Source organism: Microtus pennsylvanicus, chromosome 12 (assembly GCF_037038515.1).
Source record: "Microtus pennsylvanicus isolate mMicPen1 chromosome 12, mMicPen1.hap1, whole genome shotgun sequence".
NCBI lineage: Eukaryota > Metazoa > Chordata > Mammalia > Rodentia > Cricetidae > Microtus > Microtus pennsylvanicus.
The window spans coordinates 46,191,244-46,207,332 of record NC_134590.1 but is presented as its reverse complement, the minus strand read 5'-3'; the positions used below and the strand labels follow the sequence as shown (position 1 = coordinate 46,207,332).

The window sequence follows — 16,089 nt, the reverse complement described above, 5'->3', positions numbered from 1 at the left end:
CATGAGAGACAGACAGACACGCTGGCACCAAATGCATGAGCGAGCGGTGTTGCCACTCTGAGGTCACGAGAGTTGTAGACCTGCTATAACACCGAGTCTTGGCTTGCAACACTTAAGGGTTCTCTGGGTGGAAACCATTGGGCCCCAAACAAAAGCTCCAGATTATGAATCTAGCTGGGGCTCCAGTCTGGACTAGGCAAGATTTTCACTGGTGTTCCGTGATTTTACTTGGTCTCCCATTCATCAGAGCCCGGAAGGCCACTTGGGTAAAGATAGATGTCGACACCTCCTTTGGAGAACCAGATGAAGGCAAGCACATTTCACCAGTGTGTTCCTTGGTCCCTCTGCTTTAGAACGCTGTCTTACTAACGTGATTAACTTGTGTGAGAGAGTTCCCCACACAGTAGGAGCTTACTAAAGGCCTGATAATGACTGTGTCACCAACTGAAGGGTCTCATGGATCCTGGTGTTTGGCACGCTTGGTGCGTGCTGCCGTCTTGGGCAAATGGCAAGTGATTGGTTCTATAACCTTTGGGTTCTCTGTCTCCTGAGTGTCAGGTGAGCTGAGAAACTGCTTGGAGTTGACTCTGGGGTTCTGCCAGGCACTTACTTCCACTGTCTCTGGTGGAACAAATCTAGAAACTTCAGTGTTACCATCTGGAAAGGTTTTCCAAAGAGCACTGTGGATTAATGGTTCAGGGTGACATTGGAAGCCCTCATAATACCCTCCAAGCTGGCCCTCTTCTAGAGCGCAATCTGGAAATGCCTTCATGGATCCTAGGTTACTGGCTTTAGGAACGCTAACAGGCAACAGGAGCTTCACAGGAGACTCCTTTCCCTTATCTCTAAACAGCAACACAGTCCGTCTTCAGGTCAAGGTCAGTATTGCATTTCATGGCCATTTGTCTCCAGCAGGTAGACTGTCACCCTCCTAGCCATCTTGGGGGCTCCCTCCCTCCGTATGAAACAGTCTCTAACCCCGGTGGCCAAAGAATCTAAAGCAGAGATATGAGTGGGAGTCAGCAGTGATCAAGGCACTGGGGGTTCCTCTCATGGGAATTCTTTAGGATGGAATGTCCCCTTGGCCCCCCCAAACCCTAGGATATCATTATTAAAGTGGCTTCTCAAAAAAAAAAAACCAAACAAGAAGCTTCTGCAAAAATCTGAGCGAAGGGAATGTAGAGAAGGCGAACAAGTCAGCCTTCCACTATGCCAGGCACGGCGGGGTGGGAAGAAGACACATCACTGCACACTCTTGCCTGGAGATGGTGCTCCCATGTTAGCAACACGCCAAGGTCTGGTCCCTCTTGTTGTCATGCTTGGGAAATTCAAAGCCTTTCTTGGAAGGCTCCTGGATCGGCTGCCCTCCAAAGGTCTGCAGGCAGCTGTGGGCACTAAACCGAGCTCTAATGGGCAGTCGGGTGGCCTAAGCTTTCATCTGGCTTATCCTTAGAGGAGAGGGTGTGTCTGGGAGGAAATCCCGTGTGCCAGGTCAAAGGACCACTAGTGCAGAAGGCCACACAGGCTTGTCACTCCGCTGGCACCCAGTGGCTGCAGGCTCTGCTGAGTCCGTATGGCACCAAAGTTCTCGTTCCTGCCTCTACAAATGAGCCGAATACTTTCAACCCCCAGATTTTTTTTCTTCCTCAGTCTGATGCCTGGAGTGGAGACAGAATGAAGACTAAAAGCTCAAAAAGCCAGATTATAGCATCTAACCAGATTGCTTTTTGGCTTTTGGCATTTCTGTGGATTGTATCTGTGCTTTCCACTCTCTCTCTCTCTCTCTCTCTCTCTCTCTCTCTCTCTCTCTCTCTCTCTCTCTCTGTGTGTGTGTGTGTGTGTGTGTGTGTGTCTGCCTGTCTGTGTGTATATGAGGAGGGAGAGAGAGGTGGAAGGCAGGAGGGAGGGTGGGAGGGAGGGAGGGAGGGAGGGAGGGAGGGAGGGAGGGAGGGAGAGAGAGAGGCCTATGTCTCATAGCTCTTACATGGGAATCAGAAGACAGTCTTGGATGTTGTCCTTGCCTTACACCTCACTTGAGACTGGTTCATTTTGACATTTGCTGTGTGCACCAGGGTGTCTGGCTCCTGAGCTTCTCCAACTCATGTGACTGTCAGAGCACTGGGATTACAGATGTGTGCTAAAATGCCTGGCTTTATGTGGGTTCTGGGGACTCAAACTCAGGTCCTCTTGCTTGTGCAGCCAGCTTCCAACTCATGACATTTCTCTGTAGAATGTGGGTACATCCAGGTCAGCACTCCTCAGAGCAACCTATATAGATCTGAGAAGACCTAGGGAAGGACATCAGCGGGCGGGAGTAAAGGGATCAGTCCCAGCTAGGGACCATGGCCTGCAACACCTACCATCTGGCTTCCTTGAAGTAGCCCACTTGCTTTATGGCTATCAAGGGACAGGATAAACAGTTTGGAATAGTCTCATCTATCTAGATGACTTCTTTCTATAGCCTGACATTTGTCAAATACGTTTACTCTTTAGCAAGATCACAGATTGGCTCCAAGTCTACAAACTACCGTCAAAATTCCTACAATGGGGCTGGGGAATATAACTTATTGGTACCAAGCTTGTCTAGCATGCATTTGCCCCTGGATTCAATCCACAGCATTAATGGAGATAGTGTGACAGTGAATGCCTGCGATGCTAGCATTTAGAAAGTAGAGGAAAGGGGATCTGGAGTTCAGGGTCATCCACAGCTACCTCAGCAAGTTCAAGGCCAAACTTGGCACCACGAGACTATCTCATAAAATAAAACAAAATAAAACTAGATAGTATTGGTCAGGAGAGTGAAGAGGGGCAAAGAGAGGACTCACAAAGTCTTCTGTCTCGTGAATTCTTTTCCACAGCCCACTAGAGTTTCAGAAGAGGTTTCCAGATTCCTTCTCTCTGGTCCAGAAACCAGTATCCACTTAATGTCATTTGCCTGTGTATCTTGGCTCAGAACTGTGGCCATCCAGAACTCATAAAAGATGGCTGGTGAAACTCAAAACAAGCAAAGCTAATGCCATCTTCTATGACCTGTGTGTCATCTAACCCCTCCCTGTTTCCTGCTCTAAAACAAGTGTATCAGACTCGCTCAGGAAAGGGAAAAGTGTTCTTCCATATGTCAGCTCTGACTGGAAGTTGGCCAATACGGAAGATGGCTGCCACATCAGCAAGGAAAAACGCTGTGATAGATTTGTCATGTCTGTCACAGGTGTGAGAATGGGGTACATAACACACACCAAGTATTTGTCATCCCGAATCTTCTTGCTCTTGACTGTTCATCACAGAGGGCATCAGAGTCAACCCATCATCTCCCTAGTGCTTCTGTCTCGGCCACTCAGTCAGCACTAAGCCCTTAATGCTTTGATCTCCCCACCACTGCTTGATGGACATTCACCTTACTTCCTTAGGCAGACTACAGGTTCATGGGGGCGGGGCAGGTTGCCTGGCATGATCGGTGCTGTACTCACAAAGCTGAAGCTCAAAACGGGTACCAGCCCAAGGATGAACTGATATAAGTGGAGAAGACTTTGCTCATCCCCTCCCAGATGCTGGTAAACAAGACAATTCCCTGAAATCAATGGGACTCAGCACCTTCCACTGGGATTTAGCTGCTGCTTGGGGAGAGGACGAGAAAGAAGAGGAGGAGGCAGAGGAGGTGTGACGGGGAGAGGACACACTGCTTCTTGCTCGGCTGGCAGTAGGTTAAATGGAGACACACAGAAGCAGGAGGAGAGCTTAAGATGGAGACACAGAAAGAAGCAGGAGGAGAAGAGCTGTGATACACACAGAGAGTCACCCCACCCCCTGCTCTTTCTCTTCAGGATCGCACCCACCCCAAGACAAGGCTGTTGCAATGACAAAACTATACCCAAAAGGAAAAGTGCCACTCCCTGTCCTGTGCCCCCATTTGTATCTGTGTGGTGGCCAGAGACTAGAACCCCGATGCCTACAGCATAAAACCCAGTGAGGCTGGTCCTTCCGGCTATGTGTACACAAGTGCTTCCTTTGCATGAATTGGGTTCTCTATTTCAGTAAGTTATTCTATCTAGAAAGTTCTCAGAAAGGTGGACAGCAAATTTCTGCTCTTCACATACATGGATGGTAGACTGTGTCCCCGATTTAGCCACAAGAAACCCCAAATATTTCAAAATGAACATACTCCCAAATCCAACTGAAACATTGTAGCTCAGGCCTTTGGCAGCACAAAGAAGGAAAAAAAAACAGTGATTATTGTAGAACAGCCATTTGCAGTCCCACCTGACCAAACAAACACCAGCCACGGGAAATTCCCAGCATCGATCCACCCATTCAGCTTCCATCTTTTTACATAAATCACCCAAATGAAGCAGTGAGAAATTCACTAACTCATTCTGAGAGGGGGGGAAAAACCCAAAGCTTCGGTACATGCACAAAAACAGCAATTTGACTGCACAAGTAAATGACGAATTTTCTGTCTGTGTTGAAATTCAACACAGTGAAAGAAAGGCCTTCCCAGAAGATGAGGTTTGAACATCACCAGAAGCGGGAGGTGGAAAAGGACCACTCAAACCCCCAGGACGGCACTTGCCACTAATTAGCTCTGTGAGGTCTTTTGACATCCAGTTCAAGGAATCTCTGCAAAAAATTCCAATTTATGAAGCACACTTGCGGGCAACTGAAGGCAGCTATTCAGATTTCCACCAAGGAAAACGTGACGCTGTCCACCTCCTCTCCTGTGGCAATTTTCATTTCTCATCCGTACAGGGATGCAGCCCACGGGAGCCGAGGGAAGAGACTGCTCCGTGCTGAAAGGGTAAGGCACTAAAAATACCCGGACAATGTTCCTTCCAGGGAACCAGGAGGCGGCAAAAAGTGATAAATATAAGTTTCCAAACAGCGTAAAGACAAGGCGGAGAACTGACGGGGTCTCCTGAGAGGGCTATTTTACCGGGATAAACGGGATAAGTATAGCTCATTAGAGAGAATCACCACGGCTTCTCACACGTTGGACAAACGCGGGGAGAAAAATCTCCTCGGGAAATTTTTGTTTTCAAGCTACATAAAACGGTCGGGAGGGGGAGAGGCAGGGGAAGGTGGTCATGAAGTACATCTGGGTTGAAGAAATGGTTGGCGCTTCATTTTTAGTACTGGTGATTAAACCGAACAAATCTTTGTGTGGTTTTACGTTCCATTTTAGGGCTGATGATTAAATTGCACAAATCTCGGTAAGATCTGAGATTCGTTTTTTAGGACTGGTGATTACACTGAACAAATCTTTGTGTAGCCTCCCATTTCTTTTAGGAGGGAAGGTTACATGGAACAAATCTTGATGATTATTGATAAGAAACGAAACAACTCATGGGCTGTCACAGGGGTTAGTATGCATGTGTGCTTACACACACACACACACACACACACACACACACACACACACACGATAGTTTGAGGAGTTAGGCTACCTAAACTCCAGCGCCCCACTAATGAGATTTTGAAATTTTATTGTTTATTTATTGTCCCTTCCACGGACCTGCCATCAGATGGCTTCTCAATTTGAAACATTTGTGGCTTGTTTCTCAGAAGTCTCCAAACCAAAGGGCCTTGAACAAGCAGAATCTTCTTGCAAATTGTGCGAGACTGTTCTTTTCAAAGGGTACAAAATCCTAATGCAGAAGAAAGCCAGCACCGTTCAGAGGTTCCACTTACCTGGGAGACTCCACAAACCGGAAACCTCCAGAGTTCTTAATTTCTTCTCCAGCTCTGCCACTCGATTCCCTAGGATTCTGGAAGAGACAGGGAAATATGAGGAGACTGAGTCACCACCGTCAGTGTTTAGGCCTAGGTGTAGCTAATGGGGAGGTCAGTAGGGCAAGCGGGCACACATGTGCACATGATACAGTCTGTTCAAAGTGCATGTGGAACCTGAAAATCAATAGAAAATAAAGTGAAACACACACACACACACACACACACACACACACACACACGTATACTATGCGACTGAGTTCTGCTCCACAAGGCAATCCCCTGGATTCCATATGACAACTGTTCATTGCTAAAGGTGACAACTCATTTTGAACACTCTTAGCTGCAGCAGACCCTCATTCTGTGAGCGTAAGTTTGATTTTGGAACCAGCAAGTAAGATAGAGGGGCACACCTGAAAATGCTTCTTCTGAGGCAATAGAGTTATAAGATCGGCTTTCACAGACCCACACGAGGTCTCACTGATGCCCATGCCCTAGATATCAAGAACCATGTCGGATACAGTGTAGGTGGCTAATAAACATGTGTAATTAAACACAGGCCTTTTCTTTTGTCGCTATCTGTAACCATCTATAGAAAGGGTGAATAATAAGAATTTCAAAAGAGCTTTCAGCGGGACTCTGTGATGACTCTGCAGGCAAAGGCATCTGGCAGCAAGCCTGACGATCTAAGTTCGATCCCCAGGACCCACACAGTGGAAGGAGAGAACCAACTCTTGCTAGCTTTTCTCTGACCTCCATACAGCAGACACGGCACATGTATACCCCACCTCCAAGACACATAAGTAAACAAATCTTAAAGAATTTAAAAATAATTTACAGTGATTTGGAAATCACTAAGATAAGGAGGTTGTTTTCCAAATGACCATTCACTGGGACAGCTCAGTTCTGAAATGTGCACTAGAAAAGGTCAGACTGTGGGCTTGGAAGGCGGGCTCTGTGCGCGCGCATAGGTAAACATCCGGTCATTCGCTCCAGGCATCAAACATAGCCGGGACATGACTGACAGCCATGTAAAACCTTGCTTTCCAGTGGTCTGGAATTGGAAACCAGTCTTTATTTTCATTTGGGGGATTTTCTTGGCACCGCTGTGCTGAGATGACATGAAAATCTCCTTAATAGCGAATTCTCGATTCCTTTCAGTGGGGAAAAATTAGAGCAGCTGAATTATTCTCCTACGTCTCTTTCTGTTCCAGAGATAGCTGCTCACACCCACGTACATTCGGGGCCATGAATATGCATATGGTTGCACATACATACAGTTCATCCTGATTTTACCTGAATCGACCTGCAGGCTCTTCGTCTTCTCTCAGAGTTCACAGGGGAAACTGGCCCTGCTCTGCTTGCTTTCCTGCATCCTCTACAGCTCTTCTCTCCCTCCTTCCCTCCGGTCTCTCCCTCTTCACAGCCCTCATCCACTCCTTCCAGGTTCGCACCATCTGTGGGGTCTGTTTTGCTTTTACACCCTTGACCCTTCCATCAATGCCTCTGTTCCTAATCTGCCTTTCAATATTTTGCACGGAGCTTCTGATGCCAGCTCCCTTCCTCGCGGTTGATGGGTCTGACGTGCAATCACAGCGGTACTCCCTTGTTTCTTAATGAGATGAGATCACATGTCTGCAGCTGCTTCTTAGGACAAAGGCTAAGGCTTTACTCCTCAGTGATGCTGAGGGGTGCCCCGGGCTAGGTTTATAGGTTGAGTGCAGGATTTGTTCATACTGTTTCCGGATAACCCAACTATTTCTCAGAGAAATGGAACGAGTGAAGTGGCCGGTACCCCCTACCTCCTACTCCCATAGAGCCTGCTAGAGTTTCTCAGTGGTTGCTGTGTTCTCTGGTCCAATACCTGAGTGCAAGGCTAGAGGTAAGAAAGGATCCGGGAGAGAAGCTGTGGCTATGGCAACAACAGCAATAGAACCATCAGTAATAGTGACTGCAATTCCTTAAAAAGCTGTGCTCATGGAACTGTGGGTATAGCCATGGGTGATGTGCAGAATACAACCCAAGATGCTTTGCATGACTGGAAGGGATCTCCTGCCCAGACTCAGCCGGGGGAGCCACCGTGCTGGCAGCTCTCAGGATGGAGGGAGGGGTAAGAACAAATGTGGCTCGGGAAGTCTGACCAATGAGAAACCAGCTCCTGGGATCCACCTCTGTGCTACAGGCTGGACGGGGAACCGAAAGGAGAGGACCCTGTCCCAGTTCCTAGAGACCAATAGTGTGTTAGCAGACACACATGGACAGTGTGTTAGGGAACCTAAGGACAGCTGATATGTAGCCAGCATTTGTTCCAATCTAGGTATTGTGCCTTTGAAGAATACGAACATACTGCCCTGTTATTTTTTGTTTGTTCATTTTTGTTTTTTGTTTATCTTCAACATTGTGCTAGGAAGTCCTTGATTTATAGATGAGAAACTTGAAGCTCACAGAAGACGATGACTTACTCAGGGTCACACAGCTGGGAATCAGAGGGACTAGACAAAGACTAAGCCGGAAAACACACAAGTCTAATAAAAGCTGAGAGCAAACTGACGAGCTATGAGAAGGCAGAACCGGAGAGGCCAGTAGCACCTCGGATGGAGAAAGAGCCTATGGTCATGCTGAGAGAGCTCGGGCTTTTAAACACAAGTTCTGGGGAGCTATTGAGGTCTTCTAAGCAGCAGAAAGCAGTTTAGGAAGTGGTCCTCACATGAAGTTGAGAACAGACAAGGATTAGCAGTAGAGACAGAAAAACCACTTGGTTGGAAGTCATCCAGGAACATGAAGATATGACCAACAATCAGTGGGGATAGAGGGGATCCAAAGGAACAGGGCCACAAGGAGGGAGGGGAGGAGCTGAGGTTGTGTTAAAGATGCTTGACCACATGGAAACTCATGGAAGAGATAACCGTCTGATCACAGGGCCAAAGAGGAGATCTACTCTTGCCAACAGAGTGAGGCAGGAACTGGAGACTGGCAAGAAAGGGCTGTGACAAGGAAAGGAACAGGGACAAGACAGAGCCTGGAAGCCACTAGGAGAGAAATGCTAAAGAAAAGGGTCCACTTCTTCCAAGAAGTTCACGGGAGATGTGACATCTACCTTGGTGTCAGGAGCATGAAGGGAAGCCCAGTTCCAAATGAGAAGTTAAGACAGGTTAGCAGCTGGGAGGGAGATGGGTCTGCAGTGAAGACAGCCAGTAGCACACAAATGTAGCCAGGGCAGGAGATGGAGGCGCACCTAGGCTTGGGAGAGGTTTTTGGAATGGGTAGGATGAGAGGTTTTTTATTTTTTTTTATTTTTTTTAAGGTAGTTACAGGTTGTTTCAAGATATAGTACAGATATTGGTACATGTGCCCCACCCCCTGCCCCTTAGTCTAAGAAAAGCCTCCAGATGTCAGGCCCCCATACTGACTTTGCCACACAGCTTCTGATGCCATTCCTGGGGATAAGGTTAGAAATCAACAAAGAGAACCCAGGAGCTGGCCAGTCTGGCAGAATTCCTAGGTGAGGGTCCAGACAGGGGCCTCAGCCTGAAGGGGAAGCTGTGGCTCTCTGTATTGCCTGGCGTGCCCCACCCGGAGCCCCCTGAAACGCTGCTGTGATCCAGGACATCACTGTTACATGAGATTAAAAAAACTTCCCAGCTCCTTTGCCACCGGCTAGGGAAGCAGCCAAGGTATGTCACTGAATTTTCAGCCTGTAACAGCCATTTCCTCTGCTGCGCGTCAGCCTGTTAGGGAAGGGAGCCTCCTCCCTTCTTTAGTGGGAACCAGGTAATGGCACAGGCGTCATCAAGAAACAGAGCGAGCAAACTGCCACGCCATTGAGCATCATTCAAATGCAAAGTCCCACGGTACTGAGCAGTTATCAAGGTGGTTTCCACAGGACCCTCTGCCTAATAGAGGCCATTGTGAAAGAGAAGAAAGCCAGTAGGCAGAGCTTGCGCTTCCAGAAGGGAGGCTCTTCAGTTCTGACGTACTACCTCACTTCAATAAAGCCTTTTTTTTTTCAGTTATAAGGCTAAATCACAGGGGTACCGGCAAGCTGACCAAATTCACATTCTGTTCTCAATCTTCATCTATAGTACAGTTAACTTCTTTATACACCTCTAGGAAGTAATGAAACTGAAGGCCTTCAAAGTACCAAAAAAAAAAAAAAGGCATATGTAACACTCCTTTGTGTGCCGATACGATGCTACCTCCACGATCTACCGTGACAGGAGAAAAGCAAGCCAAAGAACAGACACAAAGGGCGCCCCTCCCTTTTCTTTCATAAAGAACCACTGCTTTTTTTTGTTTTTAAAAATATCCATACATATAAGAATACTGAGGTGTGTTTTCACATACTGCGCCTTTGTTTGCATGATTCTAAGGTCACACGGAACACAAGAAATGGTGACTTCTCCCAAGGAGGGGATTTGGGCAGCCAAGATGCGTGGAGGGTCACGGTTATTTAACCGTGGCTCATGTGCAAAGTGATACTTAAAAACAAAACAAAATAACAAGAAAAAAAACCCACGATGAATGGAAATGTCAGCCTCCACGGAGCGAGAAAGTGGTTTGCATCTGGGGCCTATGCATTGCAGGGGGTTCAAAAGAGCCCAGAGCGGGCCAGGAGTGAGAAGCAGACTGACTGCTGGCTCCAGGGGATCCCCAAAGACAGCCCTCCCCCACCAGAGTCCCGTCCCTGCTTCCTGAGAAGTAGCTGCGGTTCAGCATGGCTGTTTCATTTTGCAAGGCTGTTGCAAACGTCTCCTGTCAATAAATTACCCTGTCATCCAGGGAGATTGCCGGCCTCCCTTTGATGCTCTTGCTTTCTCCCACATACATCTTCATCTCTGCTACGGGCTTCTCTGCACTCCATCATTTCCCTTTTCTCTTTTGTTTTTATAACACTTTCAATCATTTTCCCGTGGTCTCTTCCCCAAGCGTCCCTGCCTTGGGCAGTCCCAGCTCTGGTCCCTCCCCTTGAACTCTAACATCTGTCTTTGCACCATTCTCCTGCAGTGTCCTTGTGGCTCTAAGTGTGAGTCTCAGGAGCAGGACCACCTATAACTTCCAGGGTTCTGTGCAAGATAAAAATGTGCTCCCCCCACCTCCCTGTGAAAAAATAAGTATCATGAATTTCAAGATGGTGGTAACAGTATCTGGCCAAAGGCCAAATCCTTCTTGGTGCTGACTGCACGCCACAAAGCTGGTTCTGTGATTCAAATGAGTTCCCGTGTTAGACACTAAATTTCCAAGCTCGCAGGGCAATGCTAATCGCCCTTAGGAGGGTTAGGATGAGATGAGGAGGAGGGTGAGGGCCCCGCCATAGCATCAGCGGGTTTATGAGAAAGCAATCCAGGCAAGCATGCTTATTATATCTGACCATGTGGTGCCCGGGTCATGTTCAGATGTGGCACGAAGGCCACCACCAGACACAGTGGCATGCTCTGGAACTCAGCCTCCTGGGGCATGAGAAGTGAACTTCTCATTTTAAAAAAATATTCATAAACTACCTAGTCTCGGGTACTCAGCTTTAGGAACAGAAAACCGACTGGTGTAGGTGACATTGTTGGTTTTAATTCACTTTTCACTCAGCGTTCTCAGGACGTTTTCAACTGTGCGCTGCTACTCCTGACCGCTATTTTGAGGTGCCTTAACTTGCTCAGTTTGGTACAACATAATCAACACTCATTTAAAAATCAAACAGGATGCTCCATCTTAATTGACTCGTCCTTTGGCAGGAAGTTCCCTCACAGGGACAGCAGCCCGTCGAAGTTGACGGTTGCTTTTTTGGTCATCAGAGACCCTCAGATTCAAGTCCTGGAGTTGAAGGGGCACTGAGGCAGCTCCCGCCTCAAAAGGAGGGCTAAGGAAGAGGCGAGAGAACTGGCATTGTTTTGTTTGAGCTACCATGAAACTGGTGTTAACAGAGCACAGCTCACTAAGAAATCAAGATTCCTGCTTCGTTGACTCTGGTGGATAACCCGGATGCCAATGCAAAGTAAAAGACTAGTTCTGGTTCCATGGGTTCTTTCCCCGCTAGATTTCAGAGATGTTACCTTCTTCCCAGAGTGCTCCTGGTTTACTTCTGGCAGCCCCTTTCCCACTCTCCCGTCCCCCAGTCTAAGGACCTACTGCACACCTGTTGGTTTGCCTCTGGTGTTGAATGACCATGTTTTTCTCATGGATCGTCTCCAGCAGGGCCGTGGCCAGAGACTTCAGGTCAGCGATGGACTGTGGAGTAGCTGGGAGGCTGCACCCGTGATCTTCAGAGAGCAGATCCTGGACTAGGGAAGACACAAAGGTTGACAGCTCAGTCAGGGATTCCGACACGTGGGGCTGCAGACCCATGTCCATTCTTCCTGGGGAATGGGGCACCCCAAGCTTTGACATGATACTGTGTTGTCCTGAGAGCCTATCTCAACTACCACAGGGAATACAACATGAAACTCAGAGCTAAGTGAAAAAGTCTCAAAGAAATTGGACCTCCCCCCACCTTTAAATTCTCTTCTTTTTGTCAAACTGGGGTGGAGCCGAGGGCTCTCCTGCTATGCAAGCAAGCAAACAAGCAAGCAAGCGTGAATGCCCGCTGAGCCACACTCACTCCAGCCATTTGCAGCTTATTCAGAGACTAACAACATTTTCGCTTGCCAGCCTGTGAAGGCATTTTTATGCTAACTCACTGAGACTCAGAACTGAGGGAAAAAAAAGACCCCAAACCTAGCAAGCATTATTTATTTCCATTTTGTTAACAATAAAGCAAGTCTCAGATGGGTTAAAAAAACACTTACTAAAGGTTGTACTGCCCTGCAAATGACCGAGCTTCCCCGCCCTTCAGGCTCTCTGGTTAGGGCAAAAGTAATACGCCACTTTAAAGGGGTAAATCAACGGGGAAAAAACACAAGTGACAGGCACCCTGGTGCCCTCCTGACTATGAAAAGGCACAGTGCTCTCTGAAGCACCATTTCCTGGGACTGTATGCATGTATACGGATCCATTCAATATTCTTCTGAAATGGGGAAAATACACTTTTTCGTTTAACAGCATTCCATCCCATTAGTAAACCCCAAAATATAAAGGTGAATCCCCACTTTAATAGTTCATCTAGGCTTATAAAAGCTCATTTAGCTATTACGAGATATTTATGCCATTTCCAGTTAAAACATAGAATGTATGACCAGGCTGGCCTTGAACTCACAGAGATCTGCCTGCCTCTATCTCCCAAGTGCTGGGATTAAAGGCGTGCACCACCATGGCCCGGTTTGAAGAAATTTCTTATGGCAAAAAGCTCCTATATGTCTAATTTATTTCTTACTAGTTCTTACTAGGGGATCAATTAGGGTTTTTATAATGGGCTGCCATGCTCATACACTTAGATTACTGATCCCATAGGCCATGTCATAGGCTCCTTTCATAGGTTTTTCTAGAAGACCTGAGTCAGTGGATAACTAACTGCCTGTGGTGTTTGACTCTGACTGGCACTTGTGACATAAGAGTCAGGACAGGGATCCTTCCTCTAAACTGGTTGCTAGGTATGGTATCCACAGTCAACCATGCATTGGGTTCTCTCTCTCTATCTCAGTCTCTCTCTCTCTCTCTCTGTGCATATGTGTTTATGCGTGTGTACATGTGTGGAGGCTGTAGATCGACATCAGGGCTTTCTTTACTCTCTCTTCTTTTTTATTTTTGAGTCAAGGTCTCACTGTGCATCCCTAGCTAGCCTAGAACTCGATATGTAGACCAGGATGGCCTCAAACTCCTGGAGATATCTGCTCCCAGAGAGCTGAAATAAAAGGGAAATAAAAGGCACTTTGCCTGATACTATCTTATTTTTTTTTTTTTTGAGACAAGGTCTCTCACTGAACCTGGAGCTCACCAATTAGGCTACCAGGACTGGTGAGAAAGCTCCAATGGTCCTCTCGCCCCTTCCTCACCAGTGCTAGGATTATAGTGTGCACCACCACAGCCAGTGTTTGACATGGGTGCTGGGGATCTGAACTTGGGTCCTCTTGCTTACACAGCAGACACTTTCCCTGCTGAGCCACATAGATGGGCTTTCCCTTCTAGGGTGTTATAGCTTCCCATTCACAAACACTTCTAGGGTGTTCATTTCTAGGTGAGTGGGGAAAAGAAGTTGCCTGGGAAAGAACCTTGATTGTGAAGCCCACTGCATAAGCCATGCTTTTGAAAGCCAGTTCCCATTAAGACTGGGCCATGGTAGCTACCGGTCGGCACTGTCAGCAGCTGAGAAGCCGACCTGTGCAACCTAGGCTTAAGTCAAGAACTGACTGCAGAAAACGAAGTACCAGACTCAAGCTCTCTGCTATTTATTCCCCTGGACTGCTCCCGGAAGATCATTATTTTTCATTGGAATCGACAGGAAGGAAGAACAAAGCTGCAATCAATAAAAGCTTCTTTGAAAACGGCATGCATTCCCATGATCTATGCAGTAGGGGGCTTTTCCATTCTGTCTGCAGAGGCCAGGAGAAATATGCTTAGAGGGGGCTGGGCACCTAGAGGCTCTCGGGTGGTGATGGGAAGGAAAAAGATTCTCAAGAGGATCCAGTCATTGGAGAAGCTCCAAGGTGATGGTTCTCAAAGTGGGGTCTCCCACTACAAAAGCATGGCCTGGGCATCCGGAAGATGAAGATTCTCAGGTCTCACCCCTAAGACTGGGAAAACCAGAAACCTGGGTGGGCGTAACCTGGGTTAGAAAGACTCAGGCAATCCTGCTGCAAGTGGCAATCGGGTGCTCGTTTTCTGTCCCACAAACCCTGAGGGTTTGGGTGGGACATGTACTCCAGTTCTTTGCTCAGAAATTGGTCCAACCTGGATATTAACTCCTACCTTGCTTTGCAGACAGGACCCCGGTCAGAGCACTACTGTTGGACTTGCCTTGACCCTTGGAGTTTTTCCGTCTCTCGAGAGCATTCTGCAACAGCAATGAAAAAAACAAAAGCTTTTGTCAGAAAAGGCAGCAATGAAAAAATACCTCGTTAAGGGGATACACCCCATGAATGCTGGCAGACTCAAAATGTAGCCCAAAACATAGACCTCTCTGTCCTTGGGCTTTTAAAAGACTCTGTATAGAGAGTCTGTTTGGTTTTGAAGTTACAGTGAAGGAGAAAGGCAGTAACCGTAGCCTTGTATTCAGAGGGGTTTAATCCACATTCTTTAAAAGGAATCTGAGGCAGGCTAATGTGTGGAGAGACTTGTTATTGGATTCGTTTTTAGAATAGACCTGAGATGAAGATGACATTTGCTTTCATGTACTAATTAATGGTGGTACCAATGATGTTTGGCTTGGGAAAAGATCATTGCCAATTTGTGATGTCTGTCTTGGACATAGGATTAAGTACACACGCTGTTATGGTCTTAGAATGGACTCTTGCCTTCACACTGATATATAGTAGTCAGCCATGTTTGGAATATGAACAAGATACATGATATATGAAAGGATACACATGGTTGGAAATTTATATGCTAAAAAGCACATACTTCTTTGCTTCAAGTTTATAGATAGATCGATATAAATGAAAGTGTGACTCCCGCCAAATGGAAAGCCATGGTGATCTCTGGGAACAAAAGCCAATGTCAACAACCATGACACTGAGCCAGCTCTCCCTAGCATGCAGCTGGCTGTAAAACTCCACCCGTAGGAAGAGCCATCAATTTATTTTCAAAGCAGAGAGACCCAGGAGAGTTTTCCAATTATAACACTTACAACTAACACAGCAGAAATAGATATTATCAAGCCAGTGGAACTGGAATTAGACTAAATGAGAGTGAGGTGAATTCAAACATCCTACCGTTGCAGTGTGCCTCAAATATTAGCGTTTGGGTTGTGATGTTACATCTTTGTTTCTTCCACTGAAACCCTTTTCTTGGGGGATAATTATGACACAAATAGCATCTGACAACTGTACATTTCATAGAGGAAGTGGAGAGGACCCCTGAGTTCACAGGGCTGAGACTCCCAGGTGGAAGCACACAGGTTTTGGAGGTCTCAGGATGCCCTGTCCAGACTATAGATGTAGAAGCAGATACTGGGGGGGGGGGGAATGGTGTTGGGAGTCTGCTGTTTTGTGACTGGTTATACTAGCTACCCCAACGAGGGGGTCTTACTGAGCTCCATTTGGGAGGATAGAAAAGCGATGAAATGTCTTTGAAACATAAAAGAGACTCAAAATAAGATGTCACACGGATGCTGAGTGGAGAATCACAGACTTGGTCTTGATTGTGGTACCTTGTACTTGGCGATGTTGGACTTCAGAAGGCTGACCTCTTCATGGAGTTGTTTCAATCTCTCCTGGAGATATCTGGAGAAAAAAAAACAACCCACACCTAACAAGGATGGGCATGGGGGAGAAATGAAGCCCACCG

General features: G+C 47.0%; 1 protein-coding gene across 5 annotated transcripts in view; it reads right to left on the bottom strand.

Annotated features, from left to right (window-relative positions):
• Positions 1-16,089, bottom strand: part of Ccdc149 (coiled-coil domain containing 149) — a 91,707-nt gene that overhangs the window by 12,348 nt on the left and 63,270 nt on the right. For 4 of the 5 annotated variants that reach the window (XM_075943551.1, XM_075943554.1, XM_075943550.1 and 1 more), the window contains 5 exons: positions 15,953-16,025; positions 14,554-14,638; positions 11,849-11,993; positions 5,683-5,759; positions 4,160-4,192 (listed from right to left, as the gene is read on the bottom strand). In XM_075943551.1, the coding sequence (XP_075799666.1) occupies positions 4,160-4,192; positions 5,683-5,759; positions 11,849-11,993; positions 14,554-14,638; positions 15,953-16,025 (413 nt within the window). The remainder of the gene's footprint in view (positions 1-4,159; positions 4,193-5,682; positions 5,760-11,848; positions 11,994-14,553; positions 14,639-15,952; positions 16,026-16,089) is intronic. The other variant, XM_075943552.1, reaches the window with a different exon arrangement.